The following is a 22,485-nucleotide window of genomic DNA, read 5'->3' as shown; positions in this document are numbered from 1 at the left end:
TTTTTCCCTCCAACCTTGCGTCAGCACAATCAGGGGGTGGTATCGAGGTAGCATCACTTGAGCATTACGGCGACTTTCTCTCTAGATCACAAAGTTGACAAGTCAGGGATCCCACACGGTGGAGATCTGTTTTCAGTTACCAATATTCAGAATCACAGGGGTCGCCAAAAAGAGGGACCTTGATCTCCTCCAATACCGAGCCATCTATCAAGCTTCTTTGAGATGCACACAGGCCTTCAGCAATTCTTATGAAGCACTGGCTATGGATCATTCAAAGTAATGGCCATCACCAGGATTTTGGGACTCGAAAATCCCATTGAGCGATAGCCTGACTCTCGGCAAACCCACGTCTGATGCGTTATATCACTGGTTGGGGCTTTGGGTGAGAACTGGCGGCGCATGCGTTGGGCGAACAAGTACGATCTTCGGGCTCAGTTAACCCATCAAGGGCTGGGCTGCAACTATGATAAAGAACAGATCTCAAGCACAATATAACATCATGAAGGGCGAAACAAGTACGTTTCCAGGTCGCCATGGCAGTCCCCTTCACCATCCTCGCGAACCCGTTGGATGCCGACAATGAGGAACATTTTATACAAGTGAGAAAGCTTCCTTGGTCAGAAAAGCCTGGAATACAAATAAGAGCCGAGTTGCTGTCGAACATCAAAGGGGACGACGCAATTAGGTGGGCGTAGGCTCCTGTTCAAGGTTATTTGTCGTGATAACTAGTATCAGTGATCCTGGTAGGCGGATGAATTGTGTATGGGGCGAACGTGATGATGGAACTTGGTAACAGAGACGACTGGGAGCAAGGTGAGAGTGTAGCCGCGGCTTTGGCTCAGTAGATTTGGGGACTTGATGACGAGGAGGACACTATCAAGCCGTCAGGCGAAAAGAGGCTGCCACAGCTTGATTGAAGAGACGTGTCAAACTGGGGAGAAGAGTCCAGAGTGTTTGATAGGCAAAGATGACAAGGATGAATGAACATGGCATAGAATTGTATATAGGCCCCCAAATCAGTCTTATAAATCACCATGTTCGAGAGTAAAGAAGTGCAATGAAACTGCTAATCAAACTTCAGTCATGTTCCAGCATTCATTGACTTATAAGGATGAAGGTCGCTTTTCGACTCAGAGTCCCGAGTCTCAACCACAGCCTGTGCACTGTTGCTGTTCAAGTACAATAAAGAGCTTGGGTGGACAGCTACGCCCCAAAAGAGCAGATGAACGGTCCGTAAACGTCAAGGGTATAAGAAAACGCGTCTCTGAATCTCATTCTTATCAAACACCGGTCTATCAAACCCCCCAACAATCATCACCACCATGCGATCCCGCGTGAGCTACTCTCCACGCCCTTGAGACTAAGCCTTCATCCCGCCGCCTTTCATTGGTTTGTATTACTTCTTTTCGCGGCCATTTCCTACTAGGCTCGCTAGTTGATCTAGTATCTAGGAGCAGATGGCCCTCTTGTTCAAGCAAGTTCGGCTTTGTTCTACCTTGTCCTGATCCGGTATTCCTCCCCCATATTTCGCCTCGCCGCCGCCACCCTTCATCCATCCAAGTGAGTTCGGCCGCTCCAGCCCCTACTAATAGTACTCGGTCGGTTGATGTGGCTAATCAACTAAGTTGTGTCAACAAGAATCGTAATCCCGCAGCGACTCTCCCAATCAACAAAGATATCCAGCCGTCACTCTCGGCGCCTTGAGGACATGATTCCAACGTCCCCCATGAGGAGGCTCATACCATATCCCTCTCAAGATGTTATCCTCGCTACTCCAGACGAACTATTATATCTTGGCTGGCATGGGTGTCAGGCGGTTGGACGTTCATGGCGGTGTGGCATCAGGTTCGGATCGTCGCGGAGCGTTGCAGAGAGACTCAAATATAATATGTTGAAGGAATCAGACTCAAAATTGTCGACTACGGTTCCTCCGTCGCCTGGAGCCGCCATCAGTGACTCCCTGTCGATCGACGCGTGCTCGCCTGGGCTCCTCCCAAGTTGGCTCCATACTGTTAGCCAATTAAAGATTAAACGCGACTCTGGAAGTGAAAACAATTGTAAAACTACATGTTTGAATAGACTCATAACATACGGCGAGCAGACTTGAGCCACCATCGCTACATATGCCGACTTTGATCCTGATCGGAGTTCCCCTTGACCTCTCACTGACGGGAGCAGCCTCTCCGGTTCATGCGGCACACAGGTGACGATCACAAGCAGAATACATAGGTTGTCCCGATTCATCCTTTCCGCCGCACTTTCCAACTCGTTGCCATCAATGGTTGAGTAAGACGAAAGATATGTCGAGGTGCGGATGATGAAAATGATGAAAATGGCCATTTCAAGTGCTCATATTCACGTAGCCTCTTTTTCGCAATGGTACTGACGGTTCAAGACCAACAACCTATCGGGACGTAGCTGGGTGCCCAGGGCAATCGGACAAGGCTTGGCCCTTCTCTTTGGGTTCTCCAAGCATTACAACTGCTTCCCAGCGTCGAACCACTGAAGGCCAACCGCGATACGATTTAGGTTTTCCTTCGCTTGCTTGGCCATGTATTCAGATTTCTTCTGACAGAGAGGAATGGGGACGATTCCAATGGTAAAGGGCATTGAAGCATTGTGGACTGCACTGGCGGCCGACAGGGCCGGCCAGGTCATTCGGCGTGAAAGGGACGGACTTCAGAGCTAGAGCGGGAGCTATGTCTGTTGTATTTATCAGAGAACAGCGACCTAGTGACGCCGGCCATCCAGGGGCACAGCTCTGCGTTGGTGTACTTAGACTGCAGGTACTCCTCAACCTCTCTGGCCTGCTCTACCTGCGTCTCCTGCTGCTCAATCTCCTGCTCGCACGTCTCGACGCGAATCTTGGAACTGAGGATCTGCTTGTCGACGGCCTTGAGCTCACATGTTTTGGAGCTCTGGAAGGTGAGGGCATCCGCGTCTAGCCGTCCATGACATGGGCGACGTTGGCCGGTCCGATGTGCAATGCCACGCCGCAGCCCAGAGGTGTAGCGTGGGTAGAGACGAGCGGTAGCGAGTGGAAGGCGCTCGCAGCGGTCTCGAGTCTTCCGATATGCTTCTGAAGACCATGGGCTCTCGGAAAGCTTGCCCATCTCGGTCTTCTCATCCTGCAGGAGTTTCAGGTTGCCCTCTTCTACTGGTCCTAGCATATTGAGGGAAACGTCTTGGAATTTGTCCTCGATGCCCGGGATACCCTGATCCATGCCTGGCGTCATGAGGTAATACGAGAGGCGGTAGGCTGGTGCTTTGCGGCTGTCTTCTCGGGCCTCGACCGCCGCCCGGGCTTCCCTCAGCGTGTTCTTCTTTAGCTCGATCCCAATCTGATATACGATCGACTCGTGCTTTACTAGCAGAGCGGCCATAGTCTCACCGTCGAATTTCTCGTTGGCCGTCAGCAGTGCGTTGCCGAAGCTCTTAGCCTCGACTGCCATGTCTATGGCCCGCCCAAGGAGGTACTGGAACCGGCAGGTCGGCATGGGCCCGTTGACAGAACTCAACACAGAGCTCAGGTTGCTGTTGTGTCTCCGCGGTATCTTCTGTCCCCAGGGACGGTACAAGTGCGAGGCCAGAACGTACATGTGGATGGCGTTTGGAATACTGTCCAGCGTGATCTGGCGAAAATAGAAGTCTCCGTACGCAATGAGGATTTTGATATACTTGATGACGATCCACTTCTTGTACGCCAGGGGCCGCGATCTTGCAACCGGGTGCGGCCGGAAGGTATTGTTGCGCCAGTCAGTGACGATCTTCACTGCATTGTCATTGTCAAAGGACTTGGACGATATTGTCTCCAGCAGGTAGTCTTCCAAGGTCATCCTCTGAATGTCCTTGAAGGACAAGAGCCTCCAGATCCGGTACAGATCCGATTTCCTGTCCGGGGCAACTGGATCGAAGACGAAGTGGCAGACGCTGAGGGCCAACCATGCGCACGTCTTCCTGCTTGGGCTCGGTTGCGGCTGGGCTCGGGAAGACAATGTCACTGCTCACGTCGTTGGTGGATGAATTAACAATGATTTGGATCCATGGCATGGTCGGTTTTGGCCATTCGGCGTTGAAGATGCTGTTTTGAGCATCGTAGGTGTAGGTGGCTTGGGTTGTGTATACGCGGTCCCTATTCATGCGGCTTCCGAAGAACTGCGTACTTTCGCTAGCTGTGAATTGCGGATGCTGCAATGCTCTCGGGTTTATGCCAGGGGCGATATCATTCCCGACAAGAGACCCAGAGAAATGGAAGGTTCCGATCGTTTTAGAACCTCGGTAGTCGATTCTGGAGCGTTTGGGTCCGGGGGAGGGTCCCTCAAGCGGGTAGAGCACGTGGCTACGGCGATGGCGATGGATGAGTCGTCTATCAGCTGCTCCTGTTCCAAAGCGACGAACATGACCTGGTCTAGATCAATGGTTGCGTCTTTCAGTGGTTCTAAGTCCCAGGTGATGGCATCCGAGGTCTGCTGCCGGGGCGTTCAACCGCCGTTTCGACACTCTGTCCAACTCATGCGAATCTCAAGCCGATGGCCGACCTGAGTGCCCTTGACCTCACCACTCTGTACAGTCTGTGGTATGATGTAGCTGGCTGCTTAGTTGACGTCCGTCATCTTCGAATTCATCATGATTTGAGGGATAAAGATGAGCAGTCTGTTTCCCGGGACAGCCGGGATCAGGTATGACCCCATCTTGCCAGTCTTGGTGACGTAGCGGGGGGTCTCAATGGCCATCTTGGTCCACGCCGTCCGTTGCTTCGTTTTCGGACTGTTGGACCGGTTGTAGTTGTCAGAGGGGGCGTTCCAGGCGCGGTCAAACAAGTGAACTACGGCGGTTTGACCGCCTGACCTTTGCAAGTACAGGCTGACCGGTTCGAGGTTCGACACGTCTGCCAGCTTCGTCATGTAGCTCCTCATCATCGAGCTCACAGTCTCCTTTGTGAGTTCGTTCTGATCCAGCTCTGTATCCAGCTCCTTGAAGAAAGGCGACTCGTTGACTCTCAGACTCGGCTCGGTCAGGTTCTCCGGGTAGAGAAAGACCTTCCCGTTGGATGCCCATGTACTATAGTTCTTCATACACTCCCACTGCTGGGCCCTGTCCAATGTGTCAGTGGGCACGTATTCCGACTCTAAGTCTATCAGTGAAGCATCCCACCCAGCCGGCAACCGAGGCTATCTTGGCCGGGAGCAAGGTCACCGACATGCTGGGCAGAGCAGCGTCACCCTGAAGCTCTCTGTCTCCGTCTTCCTGCTCTGCCGCCACCTTTGACGCAGCGTCGGCCCCGATAAACAGGGACTTCAGAGGTGAGGCGCCTGAGCTAGAAAGGCTGCCCCTGAAGAATACAAAGCTGTGGATGCGCCGTGGATGTTGAATTTTCATGCTGGCAAAGTCCAACTTGTCAAGTGACTGGCCGCGGCTGTTCATGTTCGCAGCATCTCCTGCGCTGCGGCTGAACCTCTGGGAAGGGATCGACGCCCGACGGAGCTTGTTAAACAGAGGCCTGAGGCGGAACGATGTGAGGTCAGGAAGACGACAACCGTCGGGCACCTTTTTACGGCGCGTGCCTGAAGCCTGCCAGTCGAGTTCGCGAATGTCACCGCCGTGCAGGACGAAGCGGTACAGCTGGTTGGACTCGAGACGGATTAGAGTTTTGGGGTCTGTGGAAAGAATCTTCTTTTGCCCCTGGAATATGGTACGGATGTCGTAGGACTTATTGTTGATGTACAGTCCGGTGGGTGCCGTGCTCGACGTGAAGTAGACAACATAGTTATCCATCTGCGGAACCCGGAGATATCCTCAACGTGACCGTCCTTGTCCTTCTTGGACAAAAAGAAGAGTGGTGATAAAATCTAGATCAGCTGAGCCAACGACGGACGCCATCTACGAGGCAATGGCGTTCTAGGTGAGCTTGTAGGTGAGCTTGAGGAGAAGCTTCTCGAAGAACTTTTGGTACTTTCCGGCGCTGGGTACTCGAGTCTCGGACGAGGCATCCCCATCCCGCTTGAAGAAAATGTCGTCTAACGGGAAGATGCCATACGTGATTGCTTTGGAATACTCCCTTGCGAGACTGCCGAGCCCATAATCCCGGCCTCCTTGTCCTTGTCGGATGTGTTTCAGCTGGCCATGTCGGCAATCTTCTTCAGCTCCGCCGTTGACAAGATGCCCACGATCTGAAGTTTTGCCTTCACCCCAGAATCCGTGCTTCCGGAGACATATGTGACGCCTTGGAGCTGAGGATCACGGCTTGGCTTGATCGAGGCCGCTCCCTTTGTCTAGGTGGGCGAGACTCCTGCCTGTCCAGGGGCGCCCTTTTGTGGCTCATCCAGGATAATTCCCTTTGGCACATTGCCCGAGTACTCCAACCTGACGTCTAGGAACTACATGACTGCTTGGTCTTTTCCTCTCCGAAATATGCAACGGCCTTGGCCTTGACCATGACTTCCGTGACCCCCTGGCCTGGAGGGACTGGTCAGTGGGCGTCGTTAACGGCGAGTGTGTCGTTCCTATATGCCTCGCCTGTCACGGCAATCTTAACCTCATCAATGTCAAGGTGGGACCCATTAACATGGTCAACAGTTGTGACGTAGCTCAGTTCCTTGATGCTAAACCTGGATTCCTAGAGGTTCCTCCAAGTCTACAAGAACTGCAACGTTTCCAACGTGCTCTTCAGTGGCTCGTATTCCCCGTCTCCGTCTGCCTCCTCACTATCGGCATTCACTGGTTTGGATTTGAGAGCCATCAGAGCCATGTCAACCGCCGCGATGGGCCATCCCAGCTTCCTTCAGAGACGGACGAAGAGTTGTGCGTCCTGAACTGGACCGTGATGGGAGTGCTACTTGCTTCGACGCCAAAGAAGAGAAGCCTGCCGGTGCTGTCGATATTACCGACCGGGACATCATGTTGGTTGATGAGAAGCCCATCGCGATGGAGCTAGAACTCATTGACAGAGAGTCCGGCTTCTTGTTAGGCTTCTTTTTCTCTGAGGCAACGCTCCCGAGCTTGACCGTCGCTTCAACGTCCAATACCTAAAAGTCCTTGTGATCATTCACTATATGCAGGTACTTTCCATTATTCGACTCGAGCACAATCAGCCAACCGAGCACCTTGAGCTTATTGTCGACCGAGTCGTCAATCTCAGCATTTTATGAAGCCACTGCTCGACAAGTTGCTCGCGAGCTGACGAAGAACCGAACGTATGTTCTTGTAGCTGTCCGGAACGATACTTTCAGGGACCTCGAGCGTCTGAAGATATCGGTAGCTTGTATAGAACGCGTCGAGGATGACTTGGTCTCTCCCGGTCGGCTTACAAGGGCTGAGGTATCTCGTCTTGATAATCGAGACCAGGTCCACCCAGCTGATGCCAGTTCGCCTTAGCAGCTGCGACCGTTTCCGTTGGGGGACTTGTCATGGAGGCCGGACGACGTCTTGTAGCCAAAGGGCTCGTGGACAGGGCTGATCCCATACTGCATCGCCACCTTGCTGTGGTAGTAGCTGGGGGATTGGAATACCTCATTGGTAAGCATCAGGTACTCTTCTTCGGTGAGGCCAAGGCGCCCCGCATCGTACCCGTATGCCATTATATTGGTGTTTTCAGGTCGCCAGAGCAAATCGACTACGGTGGCTTTCTGAACACTGAAGGCTGCAAGCTCAAGCTTGTCATGGCCTTTGATATGCTACGTCATGAAGCTAGAGATTGATGATGGAAAGCCTCCATCATCTCGTTGACGAGATCGATGTAACGCACCAGCGTGGTGACGTCCTCTTCTGTGAGCTCGTAGAGAGCCGAGTCTGGCCTCTTTTGATCGAGAACCATGAGCGCAGTCCACTTTGGCCTCAGGGTCATCGGAGTCAGGCTGATATGATTCCCTCTGGGGGTATTGGAGACGAAGTAGGCGGCTGGTCCGTATATGGTACCCCATTCTTTGGAGATGGTTTCGTCGTTTCCTCCAAAGATAGTATCGAAGTTGACCTGCAACTGTTGCCGGCCTGTGAACTTCTCTATGTCCACGGGAGAGCCGACGTGGCTCTTGCAGCCGTCCATAAAGAGGCCACATCTTCTTTCCACCTGGAAGGCAGACGCCATGCTGTTACTGTACATCATGGCCATGTTGACGGCCGCAGAGTGCACCTGGCGAGCCTGCTGCGAGCTCATGTTGACGCCAATGGCAGACTTCTGGAAAAAGGCTACTGACTTCATAGCAATGTCGGTGCAATACTTCATGTTCGTGCTTAGCAGAGCCGTTACCTTGCTCCAGTCGGGTGGCAGGGCATTGACTCGTCTCATTGTGTGCCCCTCATCAACAATGGCTTCCCTTGTCACGTCGCTGACGTCCCCAAACAGTTTAGTCATCTTCTCCAGGGCCTCGAGTACCAGAGTGACGAGGACGTCCACGCCGGGGACCTTTGCCCGCATGAAGGAGGCCACTCCCTGTTTAACCTCATCGTTGGCGCTAATCACATTGTTGTTGTCCACCATGCCGACCAATACCGTGGCGGGCTCTGCGATGTACAGCTTATGGGACAGCCCCCGGGCAACCTCAAGGCCCTCGGTGTCGTCTAAGAGCGATTCGACAATGATACAAGGATTGCGATATGCCGAGGCAAGATCTGCCACTGATGAAACATTGTCGTCCTTGTCTGCAATTTTGATAAGAGATGCACGATTATCGGAGATTTCTGCCACGCTGTTGGCTAGCTCGATCCGATCCAGGTCTTGTCCAGCCGGCACGACGTCGCTGGCCGCCGTGTTAATGGCATCCAAGGCAGATTCCCCGGAAACAACCAGGGACCTTGAGCGGGGCGTTTCTGCCAGCTCCTCGTCGATGCCCAAGGGGGATAATGGCGGAGAGCCGCTTGTTGACTCCAGTGACGGCCTCTAATGCCATGATGGGAGTGGCAATATAGGTGCCAATCAATTGCGTGCGGAAATAATAGCTCAATAAACGACAGACCGAGAGAATTGAAGAGTCTTGCTTGAAAACCAAGGGGATGTGCTGTCCACGATGGACTGATTGACAGTAGTCAAGTAGATTTGAGAGTATGTAGATGAGCATGGAGACAGCCGCCGGTCAGTGACGCCGGCTGTTAATCTCTATCTTGGCTCTCCCTATCTTCCCCGGACGCTATCGAGTCGTGCAGCGGCCTCGTTGGTTTACGCAGATAACTCGTTACACCCACCCCCCTCCCCAGAGCCGGTGTGGGTGGGTTGTTCATCGCCTCCGTGACATTCCGAACTCAAACAGCTCCAAGCTTACTTTCTCTCGTGGTAGGCATCTGCTGGAGCTTATTACGTGCCACCACCAACACGAGCCCACCATGGCTTCATGGCAACCGAAAGTGATCAGTTGGTCAGACAGTGGATGCCGCCTTTTCAGTCCGACTGTACGGCAAACCCAAGCCCTTCCGGCCTCCAGCTCGTGTCGTGTGCCCCTCTCAACCTCCAGAACGTGCCCGCAGCCGGGAGTTGGGCATCCGAAGTGAGGTGGGTAGACTTGTACTCTGAGGGATGCCCCAGGCCTCCTGTACCAGGACCAAGGCCGCGCCTGGATATATCAGCGAAACGAAAGCGCTGGACAGTCGGCTGAAGACCTCCGAGGCGGAAATCTACGGTTTGCAGCGCCTGGCCCCCTGGGGACGCAGCCGAAGATCCATGGACCGAGCCAGACCCTTTTCTTCCAAGATCACGACAACAATGGCGAGCTGCAGATTGTACAAAGAGACGGAAATGGGAGGATGACGGAGTTTCTACGAGCGTAAAGACGGATCCGACTGGTTAGATTTCCAGCCCTTCCAAACGGTCCCAAATATCAACGATAGCTTGGACAACTTCATGTCGGCTGACCTCACCGGCAATGGCCTGTCTGACCTGTTCCGGACCGTTGAGCTCACCCAGAACATCGTCTAGTTCCCTTCACTTGGCAAGAAGGGCTTCGGGCCGCCCCAGAGCACACGGGGCGAGAATGCCAGCCCCATCTGAAGACAAAACGACCCTCGCGTCGAGGCTGCTACGTGATTAGCCGACATGACAGGCGACGGACTGGCAGATGTGGTCATGATATCCAATGGTGCTATCTCCTACTTGCCAAACATGGGCTACGGGCGGTTTGTCAAGGAAATCCTAATGAAGGATGCTCCTATGTTTGACTGACAAGGCCTCTCCAACCGCTCCCGACTGCATCTAGTCGGTGTATATGGGTCTGGAACGGCGGAAATGGTTGGAGTCCTGGCGCTTGGCTTGCAGCATTTCCAAACACCGACTACCGCAGCTCCGTCTTTGCGTCGGACATCGTTGGAAATGGGTGCACATGCCTTTGCGTCGCGGACTCGGCCTTGGGGGTCACAAGGATGAAGTTTGTCGACCTTGCAAGCGGAAACAAGCTATACCTACTAAATGGGTATAGTAACGGATTTGAATCTGTCACCTCCATGACTTATCAGTCGGCGTTCAAGTACTACCTCGATGACGAGAGATCAGGCCAGCCATGGAGGAATGAGCTCCCATTCTCGGTCCTGTTCACTGCGTGAAGCAACTGGGCGTTGTCGACGAGATCGCACAGACAAAGACAACAAAGACCTATGCATACCGCGATAGCTATTCTATTTCGACGCCAGAGAGAGAGTTTCGAGGCTTCGGCATGGCTGATATCTGGATTGATGTGGACTTGTCGTATGGCCATGGGAAAATGTTCATAAACCCCCAAGTTCACCAAAAGTTCTGGTTCTTCACAGGCCCCGCGGATTTCGACAACAGGTTCAAGGCCAGCTCGCCCAGCGAGCTTTCATTGCCGCAGCATCTGCTGCCAGAATTGGACAGCGAGCAGAATCATGAACTCTATCGCGCTCTCAAGGGACTGGAGTCCCAGCAGGGAATCTACATGGAAGGACTCAAGCCATCATCGACACCGATCACGGCAACAGAGCAGGCATATGAGATGCTCCTGATCGCCGCGGCAAGGGAAGGGCGTAGTGGCGTTTCGCGAGTGATTCCAAGAGAGGCACTTACACACCTATGCCGCAAACTCCCCCATCAAATACAAAGATCAAGCATACTCTAGTGGTACCAAGAAGGCTGTCATCTGTTCGTCGGCCGACGTCCATTATTCTCCCTCGCAGTAGATATCAAAGAGGTTTAGCCATCAAGAAGTTGTTTTCGAGAGCACTATTTGTACAAGTCTCATGGTTGCCAGGACTTAAGAACAGAGCAGGAGCATGAATGTGAGCACGAGCAGTCGCACATTGACAACAACCACAAGTGTTTCACCGTTCCTTATCATCTCCACCGGCATACCATCTCAACGCAACGTCATTCTGTTCCTATCAGCCCTCTCGGGCGATCAATCCATGATCTTAGAGAGGTTATTAACCTTTGTGATCTGGGAAGCTTTCAGTCTTTGACTTGAACTTTCTCAGCCCGTCCCAAGTTTTCTTACGTCAACCAGATTCAGAAGTGCTCATGGCCTCCTTCCTACACGTCTCTAGGCTTGGGTGTAGCGGTAGCTTGTAGCAAACCGGTATGTTCTCTCTCCAGTTGCTGGCTTGCCTCCCAAGACGCAGGCCATGACTCATAGGTCTTCTCTGCAGTGGGCTGACCACGTGGCATTCAGCGATGCTAAGTTCCGGCCTCAGCATTGGCTCCTTTTGTCAGGCGACGCTTAATCGAAGCACGGTCTGACGGCAACTCAGCTAAGAGCCTCGACGTCCGTCACCGAAGGCAGACACGAAGTAGTCGGACAAAGAGGACTCCAGATCTCATTCATATAATAAGTCATCCTTAAACCAAGCCACATAAGTAGATCTTCCTGCTCTGTTGATGTCGCATCTGCATCTGAAGCGAAGTGAATCGGAGGGCGGGATGTAAGGCGTAAGCAATGTTGTTCATTGTCGTGTTGTAGGGTAAGGTGCCCGAGAGGAAAATAGGCAATTTTGATCACTGTATCTATTGATCAAATCGCACAGCATTTGATTATCATCTATATCAGTTTCTGAACTGTCTCCATAATAAGCTCTTTGATGGTCAGTTGTTGCCAACTCTGAAGATCTAATCTCGAGTTTCGACCGACGAGTGAGGAAACTAAGTAAATACTCCCAACACGCAAAGCATCGTGCATGCCTTGCCGAGTATTAATCGAGTGCTCTGTCTCCCTTGCCATTGCTTGCAACAAGCCTCACAACGTCTACTTCATACTTCCTTTCATCAAGAAATGCATTAAAGTTGCCACCATTTACTACCATTCATGCTTCAAGTACCTAAACTTGAATGTGACGAGCGTCCTGATCCAATTCAGCCGATCTCATCACAGTGCGTATTCCGGGGCGTTGGGCAGAATGTCTTGGTAACCAAGGCTCTGCTGGAGATAGAGCCAAGTTGTCAACCCTCATAAACCACCGAATTGTTGGTCCCGAGCCTTCTTATTTTGTGAATCAGACCCTTGAAATATGCCATGCTTTGACCGTCCATATTCGCATCTCCATCATCACTGGTCTTTCAGCCTTTCCCTCCTTCATTCTCGGCACCAAATGTGAGCGTTTCTGCTGACGATGGAGGCGTGTCATGCAGGCGAGTTGCCATGGCGCCCAATTCCGGACTCGACTCCCTCTCTGTCTCTTTGCCAACGACATTGACCTGCAACCGCATCGTCGACATAGCCGTTGAGTCGTCTTTGCGAACGTTTTGATATTTGGGTCGAAGAGCCTATCACAAGAGACGATGCAAGAATAGCAGTGCCAGAGATGGGTAATACGAATCCACATTTCGAGGTTGATTTATATCTCTCGACCCTCGTTCATCCGCGCCGTCTCCTTAATCATCGATACCACCAGCGACAGTGCCCTTATCGGTCAATTCATCGATTGGTCTGTGTCCCACGCCGACTTTCATGCGTCGCCGGTTCGAACACTGTCACCCTACCTCAATTCTCTTTATTCTTTCAGTTATTACATCATGCGGAGTTACGATTTGATCTGACCCCCATCCCCTTCGATCAAGAGCATCCCGACTTCCATGAGAAATCACCTGCCAGTCCTATCGCAGAGTCCAACAGGCTGATATCTTACCCTTGGTAGGTTACATCTGGTGTGGCCAAAGGAGCGCAGGCTCGTCATTTGTTTGTTGGAGATGCTTGTCAAAAGATGCGAGGACGAGGCATTAGGTTGATCTACAATTGTCTTGATTTGGGCCAGCCAAGACGCGCGCATCTTTCGCGTCCAACTCTTGCTATCAACGTGTTGCTCGACGAACCCTACATTCCGGGGTCCTCCTATTAACATCATCGTCACTCCAACATATCATGACAAACCGGATCTTCTCCTCAACCCTTCCTCTGACGCCTTGAGTAATGTCTCAGACGTTCCATGCAAGACTCACTGTGCCCGAACTCCGTTGGGCAGCTCAGGATCCTCTCGGATGTCGATACTGGACATCTTCGTCTCAGTCGACACCTAACTTGCCGGGTTGACTCCTGAATATGTGAATAGCACTAAGGGCACTGTCTAACCCTGAGACGTTACTCCTTACAGACATTTTCCCTGTTGTTTGTAGTATCTTGAACTCCTACCATGCTTTCTGGGGCCGCCCCAAGACCCGTGGATTCTTCCATGACTGTGTCGAGTCCGTTCATGCGCATATACCCACCACCCAAGTAGTTTGTTCCGCCCAGATCTTCCAGGGTACCTGTTCTTTCCCTTGGTGATCTCGCGCCAGCCTGATGAGTCCCGGGGTTAAGAATGCTCAACGGCCTTGCATGGCATCTCACATCTTGCACCAGAAAGAAGGGATCTGAGTGACTTAAGATATATATCGAGAGGATTTTAACGTCAAACGAACGGCCTCTTAATCGGACTCCCAGATTCCAACACATTTAAACACAATCTTATTTGACATGGACGGTCGTTTGCGGCTGAGCAAATGGTGGGATCCATGGGAACTTGACGGTTGCCGGGGACGTGGGCGCCGTAGTTATAGCGCGATTCACTAAAGTTTAGTGGACGAGACCCAATTCAATAGGTACCTACTCACGCCTGCACTGTCCACACGCGCAGTTGGGGCGGCCGCGACATGGAAGTCTGCCTGAGTTCCTCATGGTGACTAGGTACCTGCCGCATGCCATTCGTCTGCGCCGTAACTAGTTGAGGCATACGCTCTACATTTATATGACAACCGATGGAAACTATTTAATAATGTTTTCGGTTCGCCGTCAAACACAGCAGATTTTACAGGGAGTTTACAGGGGGCGTATAGTTATAAATTAGACTTATTACCTAAGGTTAAGCTCTATTTAATCTTTTATATCTTATTACTTAAATTAATATAAGATATTATCTAAGTAAAAATAAATAATAAGCCTAATATAGAAATTAATAGACTAAAAGAATATATAATAAAAGTTATCTTTAATATAAATAAGATTAATAATAAGATAATATATTTTATTAAATAAAAGGATTACCTTAACTTAAAAAATACCTAGGAATTCCTAGAATACCTTATTAATATATAATACCTTTTAAAAAACTTCTATTAATAATACTAAATAAAAATAAAATAGACTTAAGAATAGCACCTTAATTAATAACCTTATAATCCTCTAGTAATTAAACCTTAAATAAAATATAAGCCTTAGAATTATAATAAGCTTCTTTATTGCGATATTTTACCTTATTTAATTTATTTAAATCCTTATAATTATAATAAATTATCTTAATAGCCTTCTTATAAAGATATTTCTCTTAATAATAAAGCTATTATAAATAAAATAAGGCCTCTAAAAGGTCTATCTTAGCTTTCTCTTTTTATTCTTTAAGGTAATCTTTCTCCTAGGAAATATAAGTTATTAAAATATATTAATATATACCTACCCCTAAGGAAAATATTAACCTATAAGTCTATAAAGAAATACTATTAAAATTATAATTTATATATTTTTTCTTAATATAAAAGTTACAATATTATTTTCTTTTAGCTATTATATATAGATAATAGTTAATATAAAAATATATAAAATACCGAGGTATCTTAAAATTAAATTTATTAATTAAATAAGAAAGGTTATTATAGTATATAATAATAAGTTTTAAATAAAAAGATAATTTTTTAATATAACTTAATATTATATTAATAAAAGGAATAATTATAAGTCTAAGTTATTTATAGCGATATTTAGTCTTTAAAGTTAGCCTTAAGGATAAAATTAATAAAGAGGGAGCCTTATATTATAGCTATAATATAATTAGAGGCGATAATATTAGGTAAGAAATTAACCTTACTTTATTAGCTAATTATAAGGGAGGAAGATATATAAATTAAATAAAGTTAATTTAATTTCTCTTAATTATATAAATTAAATATTATTAATTTAACTTAATTTAATAATATTTAACTTAAAAGACTAAATAATATATAAGATATGCTTATTATACTTTTATATATATTAGCTATCTTAGCTATTAATATAACTTAGTCATATTTAATACCTTTAAGTATATTACTAAATATAATTTATATTACCCTTTAAGGTTATATAATATTCTCTTCTATTAATATAAACCTAATATAACTAGTTTATCCCTTAGGAATATCCTCTTGTTATAAATATTATAATTAGCTCTAATAGGCTATTAACTTAGCTTATATTACTCCTTATAGCTATAATAAAGGTATAATTCTTAAGCCTTAGGCTTATAAGGGTTAAGAGCTTATATAGCTCTAATAATTAATAATATTATATAAAGCGCCTAAGTGCCTTAAATACTTTTAAGTACTTTAAAACTATAAGAAATACCTTAATAGCTAAGATAGCTAATTTAATATAATAAGTATTATTATTAGGACTAATAACTATTACTATATAAACTAATAACCTATATAGCGGTATTAAAAGATAATTAATAAGCCCTACTTTTCGCCTATAATAATATTTTTCTAGCTTACTTTACTTAGCCTATCTCCTATAAAATAAGTATAAGCCTTAACTTTAACTTTTTAATATTATAGCTTATACCTTTATTATCCTTATAATAAGTAAGTTCTTACTTAATTATACTCTTAATAATAAAAAACTTAATAATATTACTAATTCTATATAATTCTCTTTTATTCCTAATAATAAATTCTTTTCTTTTTTTAAAAAAACTAAAGAAAATATACCTAATAACCTTTAGATCCTTAATTTATATTCTCTATTATTATTCTTATTATTTAAGGACCTATTTATATTCTTATAGGATTTCTTTCGTGAAAATAAAGGCATAATTACTAAGAGAAAATATAGGCCTAAATAAATAATTAATAATATACTTATATATATATATATTATACTTATTTATAATTATGGTAAACTTTATATGGCCCAAGGAGCTAATATTTAATATACTTTAATTAAAAAGATTAATTATTAATTTATAATTATAGCTAAAACCTTATAAAAAATAAATAATATTTAGTCTTATAAAGTTTAATATTATTAATATAATTACTTTCCCTCCCTTTATCCCTCTACTTATATTATATATTACTAAAAGACTATTACTTAGCGAGACCTCTATAAATCCCTTATAAAAGTATAAACTCTTCTTCCTTATAAGGTTAATAATATCCTAAGAGGGTTATTATCTTTACCTTTATATTTTATATAAATAGATATATATAATAATTATTAATTATTATAGAAAAAAGCCCTAGGTAGCTTAATAGCTATATAGGCATAGATTAAGTACCTAATATATTATAACCTTAATTTCTAGGTTTATTATAATATATATTATAAGATAGATATAATCTTTTAGATTTATCCTTAATATAAAAAGATATAAAAGATATTTCCTAAGGTCTTAGGTATAGATAATATATATAAGAGTAATTACTTTAATATATATCTATTCTAGGCTATTAGGGTTATAAATTAGCTATTAGTTATAAATTTCAGCTTTAGCTTTATTAATAATAAGTATAAAAAGGGCTTCTTTTAGCTCTATAAGTAACTTAAAGATCTCTACCTATCCCTTTATATTTAATTACTAGAAGTTATTATTATAAATAAGGAAATTACTCTGAAGAAACCCTAACCCTAACTCTCGCCGGCGCCCTGATTGGCTGAGATGGCTAGCCCACTAGCCACATGCGCCACATCTTGCAATGAGCGGACTCACGGTACCATTATCGCGTTTCGGTTAGAATGCCAACACGAGAACAAGAAAACGCCCGAGAAGAACAAATAAAGAGGAGAAGAATGTAGGGAAGGTAGAGAAGAGAAGAAGTAAGGCAGAATGTAGCTTCACTTGTCCAAAGGGACACGCCAAATGTTAGGCGGCACTGGAGTGTAGGGTGGGTGGTCAGTGATCAACGGCGTGGGAGGCACTCATCCATTTAGACATACGGTGTATGAACTGATCACCACGCTCGACCTGCTAGAGTGGTGAACAGGTGAGCCTCGTCTTCAGAGCCTCGTTTCTGGCCTTTTGCTTTCTGGCATTGTCGCCACTTAACACCTGATAGATCAAGGGAAGGGGGGCAGCAATGGGTCTCACCATAGGCAGCTAGGCTCTTGACTGAGAAGATTGCGTATCTTGGCATGACCAGTAGCACGTGAAGGCCAGATGCTGCCACAGTAATCAGCATCTTGCTACTGTGGCCTCAAGATCAGATGGGTTGACTCCGACGTTATTTAGCCAGCCGATATGAGTGCGGAGAATTCCATGTTGTCCGAGCCACTCATTGGCGGGCCTTCATTGTCACATACGAAGAAGGACGAGGTCAGGAAGCCGGGCCAATGACACAATATGTTGTCATGTTGAGGAAGTCTGGCGGGCGCTCCGCTGTGATAACTAAGCCACCTGGAGTAGGATCCGTGTCCCATCTAGTTGTATGAGCAACTAGGAAGTTTCATGACATCCATACAAGGAGAACTAGGGAAATAAGCATCATCAAATAAGTGCCAAAATACCCTAGCCCTATATGGAGACATTCTAAGAAGCGCTGCTGGCAAGAGATAATACTGACATGACAAGACTATAGCCTCCAATAAGCCACTAATATCGTGGCGGACCCTAGTAGATGCAACAAAAGCCCAACATGTAGTTAGTCTCTCTCTAAATGGATCTCATCTCAGTGGAGGAGTTTGTTGTGCAGGAGAGTTCCGGGCAGTTTCGCCCTTGGAGGTGAACCGTGTTGCTCTGCCACATTTGTCTCATCTGTCTCGGCTTATAGTGACGAACTAGCCCTTCACCCACGTCCAAGCCTTGCCTCCTCGATTAGTGACCCGGTTTGTTTTGGCACTGGTCCTCAAGTTTCGTCAAAGTTCCGCCTATGATGAGCAATACTCAGTCTGTGTTGACCATACTCCTGGGTGCTGCTGTCACTAGTTGATTGAAAGACTAAACGGGCACGGGTGCTGCTAAAACTCTTCGTCTACGAAGTAGTATCAGATGTATGAGACCTACAGAACAATAGAGAAAAGGAGTTCGGCCGCGTGCTGATCATCTTGGAATCCTCGCAGTATCTAGATGCCCGCATGACAGGACTGATGTAGCTGACCACGTTCTCGTGGCCTGTGACATCGCTCTCGCCATGCATCTCCAGCGTGAACGAGTAATCGGCATTGAATCCTCATTCCAATTGTGCCCATCCACCTCTTCAGCACCGGCAGTAGTCTCGAAATGGACACCAGTGTATTGATGGTTGACGCCCCAGTTGTCAGACAGAAGATGACTGTCTGAGACCCAACGGCCAAAAATACTAACATCTCCATATCCAAGATACAAGTGCTGGCCGAGGGAGTCGGTTGAATGTCCTCTGATATTGAAACGGTTGATTGCCAAACTACTTCAGACCTGAAAGATATGAAGAGAGGTAGACCCGTCTTCTCGTAATACGGATGGGGAAATGACCGTCCTTGGTGTAGAACCTGAGAGTGGATGTCTTTGCAGCCTCTGACACAGCTACTTTTGTTATGGTGAAAGGGGACTCCTGAGCTATCCAGGAAAGGGGGAACAATTAACTCTCGAGACAGGTAGCCCCTCTAAAACAACCGCTGTTCTGATAGGCTATTTACCAACCGAGTCCGAAGGAAAATACCGCACTGGCAACTTGAAGAGAGATGACTGTGTCTCGGGCGGGTTTGGCGTCGGGGTCGTCACAGTAACAACCCAAGCAAAGTGAAGTACCAAGCGAGGTCCCGAGTATGAATAGGTCACTGGAGACGGGGACACTGTCGTCAGCAGCATCGCGAAGCCAAAGTGGGCACAGAGTGTTAGCAAGCCGTTCTGAAAAGGAGCTGGGAAGTCAGTCTCGGGCGGAGATTTTGACAAGTTCGGTAACATTCATGAAACATCGGATCAGGTCGTGTTTAAGGAAGAAACTAAAACCACACCGGCATCATCTCCTGTCTATCGTTATTTCCCCACCTCAGTACTCGTAGTCCGGATTCTTCTCGGCACGCGAGTAAAAGTCGCCGCGCCAGTCGTCCTCATTCCTATTGCCTGGATGGTCGACAGCATACCCGCGCATGAAGCGATTGGACCGTAGCTCCGTGAATTTTCTTGTCAGGCTTATGTTTTTGCAGTATTCATGCTGTGGCAAAGTCGCGACGGGTTTTCTTCAACTTGACATTTCCCAGGAACCCCATTTTATGACCAAGTTCAGCCTCTGAAAAGCCTCTGATACAACATACATATGACATATTTGGCAACCAACTTGTCCTCTGGAATAGTCCTCAACGTGCGGCGTGGAGCATGCTCCCCAAGCTTTCGTTCAAGATTTCAGTGACAGGGTAGCAGACATCGCCAGCAAGTCTCTTCCTCTCAAGTCGATGTCACGGAATGAGCAACTTGTATATCGCCATTTGTCTCTGTCATTATAAACAATATGATCAGGCCCTCGCGCCGACTGGCTATTGACTGTCACAGCTATCCCACCAAGGGCCGGTTTTCAACTATAACAAAGAACACAACACCATGGCATTGTAGCATCATATCCCAATGCTCACATAGTGGCCTCTGTTTTAGTCTTTCTACTGCCTGTAATAGAAGACTCGTGTCCACAACCATGTTTGGCCGTGGCTAGGATAAAAGAGAGAACCCGTGGGGTAAGAAAGAGCGTGGCGGAGAGAGAAGAGAAAATCTGGCTCAAGCTGCCTTGTTTGTTCGTGCCTAGCCACACTACAGTACTGTAGCTGGCTTGGGATCATCTACTCACTGCTGGGGAAATGATTGATGCCTTCGAGAATCTAGGGCTTGTCGTTAAATGTCGGGCGGCTGGGTGCGTATGAGCTAGAGTCAGAGCCCTAAATTGAGAGGCTGTGTGTCGCGAATCGACTCTGTGGTCATCCGTACATGGCGGCTGTAGCGAGATTACGGTGGTGGCTGAGACACGACAAGACCAGGCCAGGCCGTCTCTTGGCCAGTTGTGGCTTAAAATGTGCACCGCAGAATAGGGGATATGCTGGGTCATGGGGTGCTACCCAGTTGTGCAGTGTCCAAAAGCGCATAGTGCTTCTTGGCAAGGATCTAGCGAGCGACTCAGCCGTCGAGCCACAGCCTAACGCGGCGCTATAGAAATGGAGTCTCCATTCATTGCATGGATGCGGCCTCAACACCAAACTTCAGCCATGCATGTATCACGGCCCTGGATTCTCGGCTTCGGCGACTCTTTGCCCCGCTCTCTCACGTGACTCTGGAAAGCCAGGTCAACATCAACATGACGGTGAAAGGCTGCGGTCTTCTGGCTCAGTTATCCCATCGAGGCCCGGGTCTCAGCTATCGATCAACAGCAAAACATCTCCACGTCAGCTCCCTGGGGTGGCCCTGCCACGGGCTTGAACAAGTCGTTAGTGGTAATCCCTGGCCCGTGATGATGGCTCGTTGGTCCCTACATTTTACGTAGCTTCATGCAACGCGTTTTACGCAACTCCGGAGATGGATTTAAGGACACGCAGTCGACGCGAGTGCACCGGCGCTACCGACGCGCAACGGGCCAGGCCAAACCCATCTTTATATCGTCAAAAGTTGCAAGGTTTGACCTTGCGGCACGCACCTTGTGAGACACTTGAGCGTGGTTCTCAAGGCTGGGCCTGGGCTGACTTGAATGGGAGGTTAACCTCACGGAAATGTGCGGAAAGCAGGCTTGACCTCGGGGCTAGGGTCATGTCCAAGTTATTGAAGAGCAGCTTGGGAGGGAGAACTCAATGCCAGGCTTCTAAAGGGCCATGATCTTTCGGCAAGGTCAAATCAATCGATCGATTCACAGACGCTCAATGCGCTATTCACGATAAGAACAAGGGAACCATGAGAAGGGCTTGGCCAAATGCCCTGTCAGACGTGACGGGCTGCTTCTCCGTACAGAGAAGAATGGACGGAGAATACCCAAGTCTTGTAACTGCGTAGGCAAGATACGCCATTTGGCATTAGTTATCTGTACGAAAAATTAATTAGTTGTCCTTGGTCAAGCAATTACGTGACGGAGAATAAGCAACAACACCAGCAAAGGCGCCAAAGAATGCAACGGCCGCCGGGGAATACGGTAATTAGAAGCCAGCTAATAGCCCCCAATTTCCATTTTCTTTTCCCTTTGTAGTGTCTTGAGGAGATTCCTAGGCCTCGGTTGCAAGTGGTACGACCCTGATATATATACTTGGAAAACACGGGGTTTTGACAACGGTAAATAGGCAGGTTTAAAAGTAGTAGCAACGGATATTACGCATCTCCAAGGGCTTGTCCAATAATCCAAAGCGTGACGGTCAGCATCTTCCATGCTTTCTTCTTGTTTCACTATGCAATGAGGACTCATAAAGGATACTGGGCTTCATTAATACGGCTGAAATTGGCTATGATAGGTGGCTTCTAGTGGATAGAAGCGGCTCTTGGCCTGTCGGAAGCTGGCCCCTTTGAGTGTCCAATTTCAGTCACCTTGGATTGTCTCTATGTGGTCCTTCTTTCTTGGGCGTTTTCCTACCACATTTGGTTCGCAGTTCCTATCTCGTCATACATTGAAAGCTGGTCGCTGAATGCATTGCTCGCCCCCTCCCTATTTCGTTGTCCCGCCCCGTCTAAGGAGGCAGGCTCTACCGTAGAGTAGGATCAAGAGGTTTCGAAAAGAAATGGTAAGCATAATGGTCCCAGTCTCAAAATCGGTGGGACCCCTTCCTAACTTGCGCAGAATACTACTAACTACTTACGTTTGAGCAGTCTTTCACTGCTCGGGCCAAACTCAACAACCCAGCCTTATCAACGAAGGGGTGATGAAGCAGAGCCAGGTATACAAGGGGGAAGCGTTAGAGACGCCCCAAAGTCATGTTCGAAGTAGCTCAGTTCACTGACGTTGCCTTCCCCAGGTCGTGAACATAAGCACGCACTACGTCTTGGGACATCCTCCTGGCGGAAACTGCTTTAGAGTCTCCCTCATATCCAGTACGGCTTATGTCGGGTCATATCATTTTCGACTGATCGCGCATGAGAAGAGCCTATTTCATATCTAAGAATATATTGCTGAGTTCATAT

At 47.5% G+C, this 22,485-nt stretch overlaps 4 protein-coding genes across 4 annotated transcripts; 1 reads left to right on the top strand and 3 right to left on the bottom strand.

The window, feature by feature from the left end:
- Positions 1-2,654: 2,654 nt before the first annotated feature.
- Positions 2,655-5,775, bottom strand: NECHADRAFT_88829 (uncharacterized protein; the record flags this gene model as incomplete). The annotated part of the gene is made up of 4 exons (XM_003040202.1): positions 2,655-3,794; positions 3,859-4,408; positions 4,687-5,094; positions 5,201-5,775. The coding sequence occupies 4 exons, from the start codon at positions 5,773-5,775 to the stop codon at positions 2,655-2,657; spliced, it is 2,673 nt and encodes an 890-aa protein (XP_003040248.1).
- Positions 5,776-7,370: 1,595 nt separating this feature from the next.
- On the bottom strand, positions 7,371-9,273 carry NECHADRAFT_88828 (uncharacterized protein; the record flags this gene model as incomplete). Its single annotated transcript, XM_003040201.1, has 4 exons — positions 7,371-7,673; positions 7,745-8,875; positions 8,952-9,007; positions 9,255-9,273. The coding sequence occupies 4 exons, from the start codon at positions 9,271-9,273 to the stop codon at positions 7,371-7,373; spliced, it is 1,509 nt and encodes a 502-aa protein (XP_003040247.1).
- Positions 9,274-10,021: 748 nt separating this feature from the next.
- NECHADRAFT_88827 (uncharacterized protein) lies at positions 10,022-11,054 on the top strand (the record flags this gene model as incomplete). Its single annotated transcript, XM_003040212.1, has 3 exons — positions 10,022-10,101; positions 10,152-10,394; positions 10,592-11,054. The coding sequence occupies 3 exons, from the start codon at positions 10,022-10,024 to the stop codon at positions 11,052-11,054; spliced, it is 786 nt and encodes a 261-aa protein (XP_003040258.1).
- A 1,430-nt stretch (positions 11,055-12,484) lies between these two features.
- Positions 12,485-14,078, bottom strand: NECHADRAFT_88826 (uncharacterized protein; the record flags this gene model as incomplete). Its single annotated transcript, XM_003040200.1, has 5 exons — positions 12,485-12,691; positions 13,054-13,256; positions 13,364-13,411; positions 13,514-13,774; positions 14,015-14,078. 5 exons carry the CDS (start codon positions 14,076-14,078, stop codon positions 12,485-12,487), a joined length of 783 nt encoding a protein of 260 aa, XP_003040246.1.
- Positions 14,079-22,485: the final 8,407 nt, after the last annotated feature.

The sequence above is a fragment of the Fusarium vanettenii genome, assembly GCF_000151355.1.
Source record: "Fusarium vanettenii 77-13-4 chromosome 17 genomic scaffold NECHAsca_75_chr17_2_0, whole genome shotgun sequence".
NCBI lineage: Eukaryota > Fungi > Ascomycota > Sordariomycetes > Hypocreales > Nectriaceae > Fusarium > Fusarium vanettenii.
The sequence above is the reverse complement of the archived record's forward strand: the minus strand, read 5'-3'. Positions and strand labels throughout refer to the sequence as shown.